The sequence below is a fragment of the Pezoporus wallicus genome, unplaced genomic scaffold (assembly GCF_028554395.1).
Source record: "Pezoporus wallicus isolate ANWC-B61680 ecotype Strahan unplaced genomic scaffold, APGP_CSIRO_Pwel_v1 contig_6598, whole genome shotgun sequence".
Taxonomy (NCBI): domain Eukaryota; kingdom Metazoa; phylum Chordata; class Aves; order Psittaciformes; family Psittacidae; genus Pezoporus; species Pezoporus wallicus.
Genome location: NW_026637213.1, coordinates 227,460 through 242,436, shown reverse-complemented (window position 1 = coordinate 242,436; position 14,977 = coordinate 227,460). Strand labels below are relative to the sequence as shown.

The following is a 14,977-nucleotide window of genomic DNA, read 5'->3' as shown; positions in this document are numbered from 1 at the left end:
CGGCTCCTTCCGCCGAGCTCCTGGGGGGGGGGACACCCTTCCCGCTTTGGTACCCACCGCCGTGGGGCTGTGCTGGTGTGCGCGGCTGCCCAGGGACGGGTGGCTTTGGCCACGTGCATGTGGTGTCGGGTTTGGACATTCTTTTGTTGTTTCAAATTAAAAAATAAACCCAGCCAACCCAAATCAGAAAGCAAATGGTTATGTTGGTCGCAATGAAATTTTGGTGAAAGCTTCCCTGTCATTGCAGCCGGCCCTGGGTACATCTGGCTGGGTGAGTTTTACCCACACAGGCTCCTAAGAGGGCAAAGAAGAAGAGGCTGAGACCCTGCAGGTATCCCTCTGAAGCTGGGACAGGCTGTTCCAGGTGTCACACTGTGCTGAGGGTTTGGTCCTGTTATCTGAGTCCATTCCTGATGCAGTGACAGGTTGCTTTGTAGCCCGATGATGTCTGTACTGTTTTTATCTTCTTTTTCCTTTCTATTTTTTTTTTTTCCCACTCAGAGTCAGAAAATGCCTTTCATCATCACTTTGTGGGGAAAAGTTTGATCCTTTCCTTCCAGCCCTTGCCCTCCTAAAGAAAAATACTTCTTGTTCCCTTGTATTTCAGGCACTGAAGTGTAGACTGCCTGCGCTTCAAGGTGTGGTATTTGCAGGGCAGGGAGGAAGACTAGATCACCTCTCCCTGCTCACTCTTACTATTTGAGTAAAATAGGTTAAAGCAGTAATAGCGATGTCTCCCTTTAGCACATCCAGACTCCCAAATATCCTTGAACAAAATTAGCAGCAGAGCCAGTTCTTCAGTGATATTATGCTATTTCTTCCTGTTTTGTTTGGGAGCCCTTAGAGACAACTACCTGACTGTACAAGGTGCCACACAAGCCAAACAAAAAAATGATACAAATCCAGATTGATCTGTGAGTGTAAGAGCAGAGACAGTGGATGACAGGGAAATGTGGGAAACCACAAAGAAACCCTGAGACGATTTTGGTCAGCAGGATGCACAGCAGTACCAGCGCAGTGACAGTCTGGCCTCTGCCGAGATTCTGTTAGCATTGCAGAATACAAGAGTTTGAAAGAAAGGCTTCAAAAGGAGCTCATGAAACGTAAAGCTTAGACTTAAGGCTGTCAGCCACGGGATCCGCAGGATCAAGGACTCCAGCTGCAGCTGGAAGTCAGGCTGGATACGCAAAGCGTAATCTAAGCAAGAACAGCTTTAAGAGGGAATGATAAAGAAGGAGCTGAAAAAATGCTTGGGATGGCAAGTCAGCATCTAAACCACCAGGTCAGAATCACACATTTCTTTAGGTTGGAAGGACCTCTGGAGGACATCTGTTTCAACTCCCAGCGACTTCGGGGTGGGAGGGAAGGAGGGGGAGCAGAGGCAGGGGGATATCCTCCCAAGCTCAAAGCAGGCACTGCTTAAGTTGCTTGGGGCGTCTGTAATACAAAATACATGTTTTGTTGGAGGGATACATGAAGCGGTGGGAGGCGTACAGCCAGTGCATGGTGAAAGGCATACAAGCAGTAGTAAAAAGGATTTGAAGATTATGTCTGGCTTGTTCTAGGACTTCTGAAACATCTTTTCAAACTGACTTTCAGAACCCAGAATGGCAGTGGGTTTCTAGAAAGTATAAAATACACTTCAGATCATGGTTAGTGGTCACAATGTTTCTCTATAATCCAAATAAGGAACCATTTCCAGAAGTGATTGTTAGTCTCTTTTGGAAATCAAAAGACTCTACATGCAAATGCATTTATGCATTTTTGCAGATACCCTGTCTGATCCATATAGAATAAGCATTCGGTGCTCCTTTGCCATCTCTCTGACCTTTCACTTGTTTAGTCATACTTGATAAGAAGACATTTGTTTAATGTTCACATCTGTGAATGACATGAAGTGCAGGGAAGCAGCAAATGACATCTTTTACCCCTGACATTCTTAGCAAGAACACTAATTCAGGAATTACCGCAGTAGGATGTAGAGGGTCAACTACACAGGTTGAAAAAGATTTGCTGAGCTAATATTCCCCTTTAGCTTTCCTTTACTGAATATGATTGCTTTGTGTAGTTTGTTCCTGTTCCATGCTTTCAAGTGGTTCTATTCTGTAGCAATTGGTATTGTTGGACTCCATCATAGTGTAGGGCTTTCAGGTTTGTTTGCTTGGATTTTTTGTTATACATAATCATTAAACAGAAGCTATAAAGCAGGCTAGGGTGACTCATTTCCCTGAGAGACAGTACATGCATGTTCTCTTCTTATCACCACGTGACAGAATAAAAAAATCAGGCTAACAAAGGCAAAAAATGCAGAAGCAGGAGACCTACCTAACACTGGTTCTCTCTGTCAGACAGGAAAAATACCCAGAACCCAAAGCAATTAAATTTGACTAGAATCCTCAAAAATGAAGCAAAACCAATTCAAGCTGAAACAGATTGAAAACCCAAAGAACAAAACGCAACATCTCACACCGGGCACACCATTGCCTATGTATAACAATTAAGGAAAGGTTTCAGAACCCTGAAGTCAGGAGCTTTTCTGCTCGGTGTAGCATGATCAGCATCCCCCTTTATTGTTAAACTGTTTCATAGGATTCATTAAGAGATCAGCTTTTCAGTTGTTCATAATTTTGTCAAAATATTTGAGCTAAATTTTCCTCGGCTGGAAGTGGAATATTTATAAAATGTTCCAGGTAAAAATAGTTCCGCTATTTTCAGGGATGAAACTGTAAGAAAAGATTATGTTTTCTGATGTTCTTTTTGAGAAGTTCAGTACTGTGTTTTGAGGAGGATGCTGAAACTCTGGCAGAGGAGCAGCCTCTTCCAAAGGAGTGGTGTCTGCCACCTGACATTTCATTCATACTTGGCAAGCTTACCAAGAGAAGATGGAGCCAGAGTATGCTCACAGTGGCCCTGAGAAAGCACAAGAGGCAACAGTCATGACTTGCAAGGGAGGTTCCTGCTGAGCATTAGGGAAAGCCTTTCCCCAGGGCATGTTTCAGCCCTGCTGTGAGTGTCCCAGAGGCTGTGGAACCTCCATCGTTGGAGGTGCTCAGAAGAGACCTGGGCAAGGCTCTGAGCAACCTGAACTAGCTCGGAGTGCTGAATGCATCCTCCCTGCTCCAGGGGCTTTGGCAGTGTGATCTGGGGCCAGATCAGAGAGTGCTGCTGAGGGCTGCCCCTTCCCTCTGGTGACTTCGGGGAGAGTTTCCAGAAAGCTCTGCTGGAGCTCCAGCCAGAGCTGACCCCCTGCCCCAGGAACTGCTTTTAAGCTGGTGCTCTTGCCCTTGCATCCTGCCCAAGCAGTCTTGCCTGTGCCTGACCATGCACTGTCGATCCAGACTGATGGATCAACTTCCTGACTTGACCTGAGACCTGCTTTGTCAGGATGGACTTGTCTAGCGATCACTGGACTGTGGGTCACCCTGGTTACTGCCTCCAGAGCTGATCCTGGTGCTGACTTAACTTCTTAGTTTGACTTTGGACCTGCCTCATCACCGCAGGCTTGTCTGGAGATCTGGATTCTCTGATGAACCCAGCTGTCGTCACTGTACTTGCCTTGCTCACGTTGCTTGCATGCTTACCCTTGCTGCGAAAGCCTCTCCCTCTGCCTGCCTTCTTACCATGCCTGGCTCTTAGGTGCTGTTCTTTTGGGGGGCATCCAGCCCTCACTGCCCCCAGCAACCTGCTGTGAGCAGGGAGTGCAGGTACAGACCTCCAGAGGTCCCTTCCAACCCAAATCTTCATATGAATTTATGACAGTGCTGTAGCCAAGATAAAAGGAAAGAAAAAAAAAAGAGTTTCTCTGGGCAGAGAAGAAAACACAGCAGTGAAGGCATTGTATTGATGCTTAGGTACATGGTGGGTTAGATCTGGGGAAGGGAAAAAGGACCAGAGGAAGAGGGACAAGGAAAGGGGTCTAGGAAAGAGGAAGGCAGGAAAGAGGAAGGGGTGAAAATGGGCATCAGTGCTGCTACTGTAATACCACTTTGCTACCCTGTAAATCACAGAACAGAAGGGTAACATCAGACCCTAGCAGAAGATACGTACACAGCTCTCTTTCCTCTGTAGCTGTACTATGTCACAAATGATTCACATTCACATGGTAGTCTTGAGTTTTCAAAATAGAAATACCTCCTGCCCTGCAAGCCCTCCTCCACCTCCCTCACCGCATCTCTCAGACACCATTAAATGTCCTTCATCTGCAGATATATTTCAAGGCTGGTTGGCTGGCTGCAAGGCTCAGAAAGGGGATGGAGCTTGCCTACCCAGGGCATATGTCTCCCAGGGCAGCCTGTGGCACAACAATCTCTCTGCAGAGAGGTTTATCATCTTCTATAGGTCTTTTTGAAGACCTGCTTCTACAGTCGCCTGTGGAAGCGTCTTCAAGGGAGACTGGAAAGATGGTTTTAAAATGCTGTGTCCCTTATTTTGTAACACAAAACTGTGATGCATTGCAATACATAGCACAGCAGTTATGAGGTAGGGAACTGCTAATTTAGAAGTCTAAGAACCAGGACTTCACCCTGAACTGCATTTCATGTCATTTTCCTTTAACAGGGGTAGCCTCAGTCCTGCTGGAAGCCGCAGAGAAGCTGTTTTACAATACAAGTGTAAGGCGACTGCCCTGTTCACTAGCAGGAGTGAATAACAGGTTTCTGTCACTGCCTATGTACAGCTGGATCTCTCTTCTGGGAAGATTTATGGGGCTTTCACATGGAGCGAGGGCTGAAGAAGCATGTACAAACAGTGCAAGCAAATACATTGCACTGCAGCCTCATTCTGTGACATCATTTCTCTTTAACAGTGAAAATCACTCAGACCTGAAATCAATTATCCTGTGGCTGAGCAGCAAGAAAGTGCAAAGCACTAATGTTAGTGTGAGCTTCACAGATGACAACAGTATTGGTATCCTCTCTTTTTTTTCCTGAGGTCATTGTGAAAGTTGGGTGTATTTTTAAGTATGCTAGTGTTTCCCAAGCCGTTTTGCTTTAGGAAAATGTATGGCCATTGTGCTGCATGTGTGCGTATGGCTGCACAAGCACATTTGACATCCCTCCTAAAGGTTGCTTTGCTAAGGTTTGTGACTCTCTATACAATTAGGAACCTGTTTTCTGCAAGAGTACGAAACACTCAACTGACCCCAACAAGGGTTGCTAAATGTTTCATCTCTTCTGGAAAATTAAGACACTTACTTAGGTGCCCCAAGCTGGATTTAAGACTCAAAATGAAGCATACTAGGTTTGTTTCAAGTCCCTGTTCCCTTGTTTCCTGTACCAAAAGAGTGAGGTGAGACCATGTCACCAAGACAGGTCTGTTTATTCAAAACAGCCATTCATCCTTCAGTTTTGTATCATCACCTTCACCCACATACAGTCTGCCATGCTCCCTCAAACAGTTTGCTAAGCTACCTGAGCTGTAATCAGTGAAAGGGTGACTCTGCAATGGTATGACCTTTCTGTGCTTATATTTCTGAGTCCTCAATAGGGCCATTCAAAAATACTGCAGTAGGAAGTGATGGCAAAGATTCATTGGGATGGATATCGTTTTCAGTTGAGAACTGCTTTACTTTTGAGACAGCATGGTCTCGGGTTGGCTTATGCTCCACAACCTGATTCTTAAGCACCGCTGTTTCTGAGTCCCAGGCTTGTCCCCGCCGCAGTTTCTTAAAGGTGTTACGGAAACCCTCAGTACTGAAGTAGTAGATCAAGGGGTCCAGTGTGCAATTCATGCTGGCCAACAGCATTGTTATAATTAACACTTGGCGGACAGAGGCCTGTGTTTCTTTCTCAACCTTAATCACCCGGGCCTTCATCATCCCATAGACTGCCAGGGTAGTGTTATAAGGCACAAAGCAGATGATGAAGATGACCAGATTGACCAACAGGAGACGGACTGTCTTCTGCTGTCGCAGGGTCTTTGTCTGGCTGTTCCGGTAGAGCTCTTGAAAGATCCGAATTGAGCAGTATGTCACAGAGCTGAGAGGCAAGAGAAACCCCAAGATTTCAGCCAGGACAACTAGGGGGAAGAGGTTATTCTGCCACATGTTGTCACTAAAGCTTTCAAAGCACAGATAAATGGTCTTGTTCTGTACCTCACAGTGGTTTTGCTTGTGAACTATAGCTGTGGGGATGGAGCCTATGAAGATCACAACCCAGACAATCAGGCAAAGGAGCTTGGCTATCTTGGGGCGCCGCAGGTGCCGCCAACGAAGTGGGTGAACAATGGCAGCATAGCGATCCAGATTGATGCACATGAGGAATAGGCAGCTACCATACATGTTGATCTGGAAGACAGAGCCAGAGACCTGGCACAGGGTGTTACCAAAGGGCCAGTGGTGGTTAAAATAGTAGTAGAGTCGCAGTGGCAGAGGGAGTGTGAAGGTGAGGTCGCTCATGGCCAGGTTGAACATGTAGATCATGACTACGGACTTCAGGCGCAGGTAGCGGATGAATATCCATAGGGCCATCACATTCAGCATCAAACCTGTCATGAAGATCAGGATGTAGCCAGGCAGGAGCAGGTGGTGGTTGAAAGTGTAATCCTTGCATGTCTGAGATGCATTGGAAGCTGACATGCCAAGTGGGGATCAGAGGAGGGTGATGCTGAGGTGGCTGAGCCTGCTGGTGGGCTAAGGAGGCACAAAGAAAAGCTCTGAGAGAAGTCATTCCCCTCTAAGAAGCCACAGGCTGATCATTCCCCTCATCTGGAGCTGGGAGGTAGATGGACACATCTCTCTTTCATCCAATTTGCTTTGGATTGCTGCTCTGTGGTCATCTAGCAGGGGTGGTAATGTAGTCACCTAGAGTCAGCTTCTGCCTCTAGTTCAGCAATTCTTTCCAGTGCTTATGGGGATTCTGATGCGATGGAGGGTCATTGCCAGTTGTCAGCACAACTCCTGGTCAGAGTGGAAGACCAAGACAGAAGATTTTAAGTTAGAGGAGGAAATCTCTTGAAATGTTAAAATCATGGTGACTTCTGCAGCAAGAGCTCACAAAGAAACCAGAAGACTAAGAAAAACAGACAATAGAGAAGTAAGTAATTACATGGCAGAAGAAGCCAGAGCACAGAGAAGGTAACTGTTGTACAGAATCATTTATTGCTCAGCCTCAGGAAATGCACTTTGATCACTGCTGAGGGCACGTGTATACAAGAAAGGGACAGCACAAGAGTGCATGAGGAAAGTAGTGAACGCAGGTCCAGAAAGAGGAAGAGAGAGAGAAAGAAAAAGAAGAGAGCAGGCATTTTGAGGGGAAAACACTGACTGGAAGGAATTGAAAATAAAAACTCTTTTATATCAGAGAAACAGGAGTTTGTACATCTGTACATCTGTGGCAGATAAAAAGACTTAACTTAGACTTAGGCTTGACTCCACCCTAGCTCCTTTTCCTAGGTTAAACAACCCACACAAAACTGAGGCCCAGCAACTAGCTGGCAGTTCCTTACGTTGCTTATAATCCTATAGTTCCTTGCTTGCATGGGACAAGTGGTGCTTATTTGGGTTGCATGTCCTCAGGGCATTTTCTGACTTACAACATGGTAAAGCATGTTGCTGTCCATGCCCCACAGACATAGCACAACCAGGTAAGGCAAGGGAGCACACAGTAAAGAAGGATGGGCCATGGGTTTCAGTGGTCTGGAGGCTGGAGCACTTGCCCCATGAGGAGATGCTGAGGGAACTGAGATGGAGAGGGGAAAGCTCCAGGCTATATAATGTATACCCTATATTGGGTTTGCCTGGCAAGGTTTTGGTGACACAGTTGGCTTCTGTGAGAAGCTGCTGGAAGCTTCCCCAGTGCCCAACAGAGCCAATGCCAACTGGATCCAAGAAGGACCTGCTGCTGACCAAGGCTGAGCCCATCAGTGATGGTGGTATCTCCTCTGGGATAACATATTTAAGAAGGGGACAAGTTGCTGCATGACAGCAACTGCAGCCAGAGCAGAGGAGTGGGAATGTGTGAGAGCAACAACTCTGCAGATGCCCAGGTCAGTGAAGGAGGAGGGCAGGAGCTGCTCCAGGCACTGCAGCCTGTGTGCAGACCATGGTGGGGCAGGCTGTACCCTTGCAGCCCATTGAGGTCCATGCTGGAGCAGATATCCCCCTGCAGCCCATGGAGGTCCATGGCAGAGCAGAGGAATGCCCAAAGGAGTCTGTGACCTGTGGAAAGCCTGTGCTGAAGCAGCTCTTGGCAAGACCTGCGGTCCCGGGGGGGAGAGAAGCCCACATTGGAGCAGGTTTGGAGGCAGGAGCTGTGACCCCCCAGGGAACCCACGCTGGAGCAGCCTGTTCCTGAAGGATGCACCCCATGGAAGGGACCCACACTGCAACAGTCTGTTCCTGAAGGATGCACCCCATGGAAGGGACCCACACTGGAGCAGTTCGTGAAGAACTGCAGCCTGTGGGAAAGACTCATGTAGAAGAAGTTAATGTAGAACTGTCTCCTGTGCGAGGGACCCCATGCTGAAGCAGAGGAAGAGTGTGAGGAATCTTCCCCTGAGGAGGAAGGAGCAACAGAGACTATCTGTGATGAACTGACCGCAACCCTTATTCCATATCCCCCTGTGCTGCTGGGGGAGAAAAGGTAGAGAAAATCAGGAGTAAAGTTGAGCCCAGGAAGAAGGGAGTAGGGGGGAAGATGTTTTAAGATTTGGTTTTGGGGAAGATGTTTTAAGATTTGGTTTTACTTCTTATTATCCTATTCTGATTTGATTGCTAATAAATTAAACTCATATCCCCAAGTTGTGTCAGTTTTGCCTTTGACAGTAGTTGCTGAGCAATATTCCTGTACTTAATTTGTGAATCTTTTGCTGTATATTTCTCCCCTGTCCATTTGAGGAGGGAAGTGATAGAGCAGCCAAGGTTAACCCACCACACTCTCCATACCTGCAAGGTGGCTACTGAAAGAGAACATAGTTAGCTGCTCACAGTAAGGCATTGCAGGGGAACAAGAGGCAATGGACATAAACTGAAGTAACAGATTCAGACTGGATATAGGACAAACTGTTTTCATTGTGGGTACAATCAGGCATTGCAACAGATTTCATAGAGAGGGTGTGGAGTCTCCATCCTCGGAAGTTTTCAAGACCAGGCTCTGTAGAGTCCAAAGTAACCTCGTCTGATCTCATAGCTGCCCCTAGAGACTAGGGACTAGTCTTAATTAGGCTAGAGACTGTCTTAATTATTCTATGATCCTAAACCCAGACGTCTGCTCTCAAAGCTGTCACAGTGGAGTAGGAGTTGGTAAGTATGACACAGTTCCCCCACAGCTGTTTACAGGGGTTAGATAGGGTCTCCCTCACAGAGCCCACATAGATTGTGGTCTACTTCAAAAGGAAAGTAGAATTTCTTGTCTAGAGGAAATCTTTACATAAGGTTGATATTACTGGAAGAGGAAGCTAGTCAGCAACTTGTCAGCCACGACAAGCACGTCAGAACTTCTGGATGGCACTGGGGGGCAATGTACAGATCTAGAGGGAGGATCTATTAAAGACGTAAGTGTGTGCTAACCTAGTAAGTAGGAAAAGATTCATCCTGGCAACAATATGTTCAATGATGAAAATGGAAGTCTAATACGAGAGAGCAGACAGCTATCAAATTGCCCATCCTTTTGTGTCGTTGGGCAGGTCCACCACCATGACAGGTTTCTTAGAGGAACTTCTATTGGTTTATCAAGCTATATCTGGATGGATTTCATCCTTCTTCGTGGATGAAGACTTTGTGTGAAGACTTGCTTAAGTTTAAAGTATAAAATAATCCAGCAACACAAGGCAAACGTGCAAGAATGTTGGTTTCAAGTGAAATGATTAAATGTCTTAACAAATCTCAAGGATTTTGACTGGGATAAAGTGAGGGAGACCGAGTCTCTGAGAGAGACTGTAACCTGCTCTAACTTGTGTGCCCAGACCATCCAGGTGTCAGGTGGAGGTGACTTGTCTCAACAGACAAGCTATTCAAGAGGAGGTATTCAATAAAGAACTTGAGAGGGAACTTTTCTTTCATAATTTTACATGAAAAGAAAAGTCAGTGTAAGATTTACCATCTACAACATGCAGTGCCAAGGAGTTCCAAAGCTTAATTGCATCTCAGGTGAAGAACCACTTCTGTGTACTATTATTTGAATCACCATCTGCTAGATTCAGTTCCTAGTTTTAGTGCTGGAACACAGTGGTAAAAATACCCCAATTTACCTTCACCTTATCACGGGTGGTTTTGTAAGTGTCTGCCATATTCCCTTCATTATCTTCTTTTTGTTTTGGGTTTTGGTTTGGTTTTTTGAAGTTACAGGGTCCTTGTCTTCATAGTTGCTCCTCACAGAGGAGCCATTCTGTTCTTTTGAACATCCTTGTTGCCCTTCTCAGCACCTCTCCACTTTTACTACTGCCTTTGTGAGCCCTGTGGCAGAGTGCTCAAAGGATACACAATGTTGATGGGTTGAATTGAGTAGGCGTAGATCTCACTTGCAAAGGGCTACGGTCAATTCAGATGTCTTTTCTCATCCCCGGCTAGATGATGGTATTTTAAGGCCACTCACTCATACTTCTCTTAACCTCTGCAGTTCTTCACAGCCAAGCCTCATCTTTTCTGACTTGAATAATCTTATTTCTCCAATATATTTGTTATTTTATTAGTATTCATCCCTCGTGAATAAGTCAAACAGTGCAAGCCTCAGCACTGGTGTCTTACAACTCCACTGTGAAAACCAAGCATCTGCCTTCATTCTCTGTCCTATCTTGTAAGCACTTTTTATCCAGGTAGGCACCTTTTATTTCAGTTTCTTTAAGCACCATTGGTGGAAAGCCCTTTTGGAAATTCACATGGGCCACTGTTCATGTGCTTGTTGGCTCCTTCAAAGACGGACTGTGAGACACAGCATCCCTTTATAAAAGCTATAATGACTCTTCCCCAGTAAGTAGATGTGACTGCATGGCAATTGATTTTTCTCCTTTATTATAGCTTATAATTTGTTCAGCACAGACATCAAGCTCCCCGGTCTGAAATCCCTCAAGAGCCTTTGCTCAAACTGTGTCTGCAAGTGAGCCTTTAAAAGCAGTTTTAGGCAAATGTTTTTACAGCACAGTTAGTGAGGTCATCCAACCTTCAGCTGCTTTCTGACCTCTGGGGTAGGAACTATGGGGTTTCAGACACCGTTTAGTTCATCGTGCTGCTCCACAGCCATCCCTACCACCATCTGATCAGAGAACACCCTCTGATTAAAGTAGTTAAGAGAGAGTTTTGGCTGTGGAAATCTCTCAGACTTTCCTGCCGTGAACACCAGTGCAAGAAATCTGTTCGGTGTTTTGCCCACCATCACCTTTTCTCTCTTTTCTGAGTGGTCTTTCCTTACATACGAGCCCATCAGCCTTCAAGACACCAAGCAGCAGAGTTCTAAACTGGCAGCAAAGATCACTGACAGCAGAAAATAGATTGGGGTTTTCAAAGGGATTTTTTCTGTTGGTGGGTGGATTTAAGCACTGAAGTAAAGAATCCTCTACAGTGGTGTTACTGACGTTAAGCTGAGAGTCTCACATTTGACATAACGGATACCATAGTCAAGACCTCAGAGACCTGAAATGAGATGTGTACATATGCGGTCTTTGGAAAGACGAAGCTGTGGGAACAAAGCATGTCTCTGCAGAGCTCTGCAAGTACTGTTTTGACTGCCCCTTTACCATTAAAAGGTAATTGCTTTAAGCTAAAAGAGAGGGGAGATTGAGATGAGATCTTAGGCAGAAGCTCTTCCCTGTGAGGGTGCTGAGGCACTGGCACAGGGTGCCCAGAGAAGCTGTGGCTGCCCCATCCCTGGCAGTGTTCAAGGCCAGGTTGGACAGGGCTTGGAGCAACCTGGTCTCATGGAAGGTGTCCCTGCCCATGGCAGGGGGTTGGAGCTGGATGAGCTTTAAGGTCCCTTCCAACCCAAACCAGCCTGTGAATCTATGATTCCTTCACTGAAAAGGAAAGCTAAGAGTAAAGCAGGTTGGTATCAGGAAGCTGAAACTGGTTGGTTTATCCTTGTTGGTTAATGTCTGAAAGCCACAGGCCATGTTCTTTGTGTTTGCCTCTGAAAGAACCTCAAGTACCCATTGCTCCACATGAAAGCTACTGAGGGGACTCAACTCAACAACTGTGTAAGGAGGCAATGGTACCACAATCCTCCTCTTCACGATGAGATGCTGACTTGAGATCCTGAGGGAACTTCTGTTTGGTGACTGACCTTACGTGGCTCAGAAGGTGGAGGAAGCATCTTTTTACCTCTCAGTGAAGATCAATATAAGCCCCTGAAGGCCATCTGCCAAGACCATGGTCCTTTTCCCAGCAGGGACAGAAAAGAGCAATTCAAACCTACAGATCCTATCTAGACAGATGTTTCTTTCTGGTTTTAGGTAGAAAATGAATCTGCTGCCAATATTCTTGCCCTGGGAGGGGGAACAGGGGGAATGACATAGACATGACACATGCAGGTGCACCTGTGTGCACACGGACACACATACACCTCTGAGCAACTGCTGCAGGGGAGGAGAAGCTGCAGAAACAAGAAGGAAGGAAAAACACCAGTGTGGGAGGAAGAGGTGCTGGTATAGGTGTGAGATGAGGGCAATGTCAGCTGCTGCTGCTGTGTGACGGAAGAGGAGAATGTGATGCTGGGAGGTGGTCAGACAACCCCAAAACCACAGTTGAAAAGAATGCACTGTCCTCCCCTCCCACAGCTCCCCTCCTGTGGCCACCCCACTTGAACAACAGCCATGTCAGGGGGGTTGGAACTACAGGATCTTAAGGTCCTTTCCAACCCTAACTATTCTATGATTCAATTCTACATGCCTCTCATGGTGCTCAGGAGCTGCATAGGGCCCTGGCAGGTGTGGGGTGCTGGACTGAGACAAGCCAGAGATGGGGCCCAAGGTGGGCATCTCTCTCCAGAGGCAGCAAAATAGGTGGTAGGCCTGGAGACCCCACAGGGCATGCAAACGCCATGAGGATTTGGGTAAGCACACATCCACCCACCCCTACTGTACTTGCATACAGGGGCCAGAACAGGCAGCGTGCCCTGAGGTGATGTGTGCCTGGCATCTCATTGCATGGTCCTGGGCTTCTTTTCTCCTGACACTATCTCACCAACAGACACTGCCTCCTAGCACTGCAAATAGGAGCACAGCATGGTGGGCAGAGGGCTATGCACAGGGCTGAGAAACGAGGTGGAGAAAGACAGCAAGAAAAAGCTTGCTGAGCATGCCACAAGGTCAGTATTTCTGAGAGTGACTTGTGTTTTAAACCCTGGACCCCTTTGGGGCTGGGGATGCAGACAGAGAACGTAGCACTGGGGTGCAGAGCAGAGCAGCTGAAAACACAAACTGCATGATCTTGCTTAGTAAATCTGAAACCAAAAGGAAATAACAAAGAGTGCACCGAACCTCAAAAACACCCAACTTTGCTTTAGAAATCGAAGGTACATTTTATCATAAATGTGGATGCTTTTTATCTGCTGTAAGTGATATTTAAGCCCCACTTTTCACCTTTTTTTCTAACCAAGAAATTAGATTATTGTGATGATTTATTGTGATGATTAGAACTGTGAAGACATTCAAGGATGTCTGTTTTTTAATGAGAGACAGATGACATAAAAACTGAGACCTCCACATTTAACTCACAAGGTCTGGTCACACTTCTACTGCCTATTCCCTAGAGGTGTCATCCCCCTTCATCTCCTGAGGGCCCCACGGAACAGGGCTTCCGTAGCGGGCATTTTGTCAAGTAAGCTCTACAGTCTGCCCGTGCTTTTAGTATCACAGGATCCTAAAACCAGGATCCTCTGAGTAAATACTGAGACTTGCCTTGCACTTCTAGGCTCACTAGGCAACTGAAAGAGGTGTAGAGGGTTCCCCAAGGGCCCCATTGTCAGGTCTGGCAGCACATGTGCAGCTTCTCATGGGGACCAGTGCCCAGTGCCCCCACACCATCCAGCTCTCCAGGTGTTTCCATCTCACTTACCTCTGTGCTGGTGAAGAGCCAAAGGTGCACGCAGGCTTGCTCGATAGCGACTGCTGTCACTGCAAAGCTGTTGATCCAGGCACCAAAACTGAAAGCAGCTGGAATCAAAACAGGACCAGGCAGGCTCTTTGCCTACCTGTTCATCCAAATCACAGCCATCCTCTACCTCACCAAATCTAGTTCTACATCTGTCATGCTGCAGATCATCTCTGCTCCTTTCTCACTTCCTGATGCACTTCTGGCTGCCCACAGAGAATGAACCTTGCTACCCAAAGCTGATTAAGATAAAACACTTCCTATGAAAACAAACGTAATCATGAAAGAAACAACACCCAGATGTCCTTGCAACTGAGGAGACATGCCCAGGGTCATGGTGCTGAACACTTGCTTGTCTTTGCTCAGCCACCCCCAGGACTGACAGGGGAAAACTAAAACATCCCCCTCCCCAGAATACTGCTAAACAGGAGGTAGAAGTGAAATAGAGGAAGTGAGAGCAAAGCTGATTTAACTGTCAGGCAGTGCAAAGGCTCAGGGTCCTGTCAGTCCCATGGGTTGGGTGCTTTGGGACTGAGCTCCTGCCAGCAGGAACCCAATAGAACTGAGCTCTGAAGAGGTGTCAGTGCCCGTGGCAGGCAAAGGCACGTTTGCCACAGACATAGTCCCTGTAGTTTAAAGCTACAGGAGGCACGGTGCTAAGAAAGTACAAGGGCTGATTTAGCAGGACATCGGTGACCTAGCACTGCCTGGCATAGTTGGAAGGGGATCTGCCCTTCTGCAGAGCCCATCTGGCACTCTGTTGCTTCAAGTCCCATTCCTGCATTGCCAGTCCCAGCACACCTGGAAGAAGACAGAGGTCATGGGGACACTCCTAATCCTAACAGTAGTCCTTGCCAGAAGCAGCTGCCTTGAGAAGGTGCTGTGCCTGTGGGATCCCGCTTTCCTTGCAGCCCTTGACCAACTCCTCCGCCTGCTGGCTGCTGCTGCTGCTGTTTGACT

At 46.8% G+C, this 14,977-nt stretch overlaps 1 protein-coding gene across 1 annotated transcript; it reads right to left on the bottom strand.

Moving 5' to 3' along the window:
• Window positions 1-5,179: 5,179 nt before the first annotated feature.
• On the bottom strand, window positions 5,180-14,375 carry LPAR5 (lysophosphatidic acid receptor 5). Its single transcript, XM_057404101.1, has 2 exons — window positions 13,982-14,375; window positions 5,180-6,895 (listed from the first exon to the last, which is right to left on the bottom strand). The coding sequence occupies exon 2, from the start codon at window positions 6,572-6,574 to the stop codon at window positions 5,462-5,464; it is 1,113 nt and encodes a 370-aa protein (XP_057260084.1). The 5' UTR covers window positions 6,575-6,895; window positions 13,982-14,375; the 3' UTR covers window positions 5,180-5,461.
• Window positions 14,376-14,977: the final 602 nt, after the last annotated feature.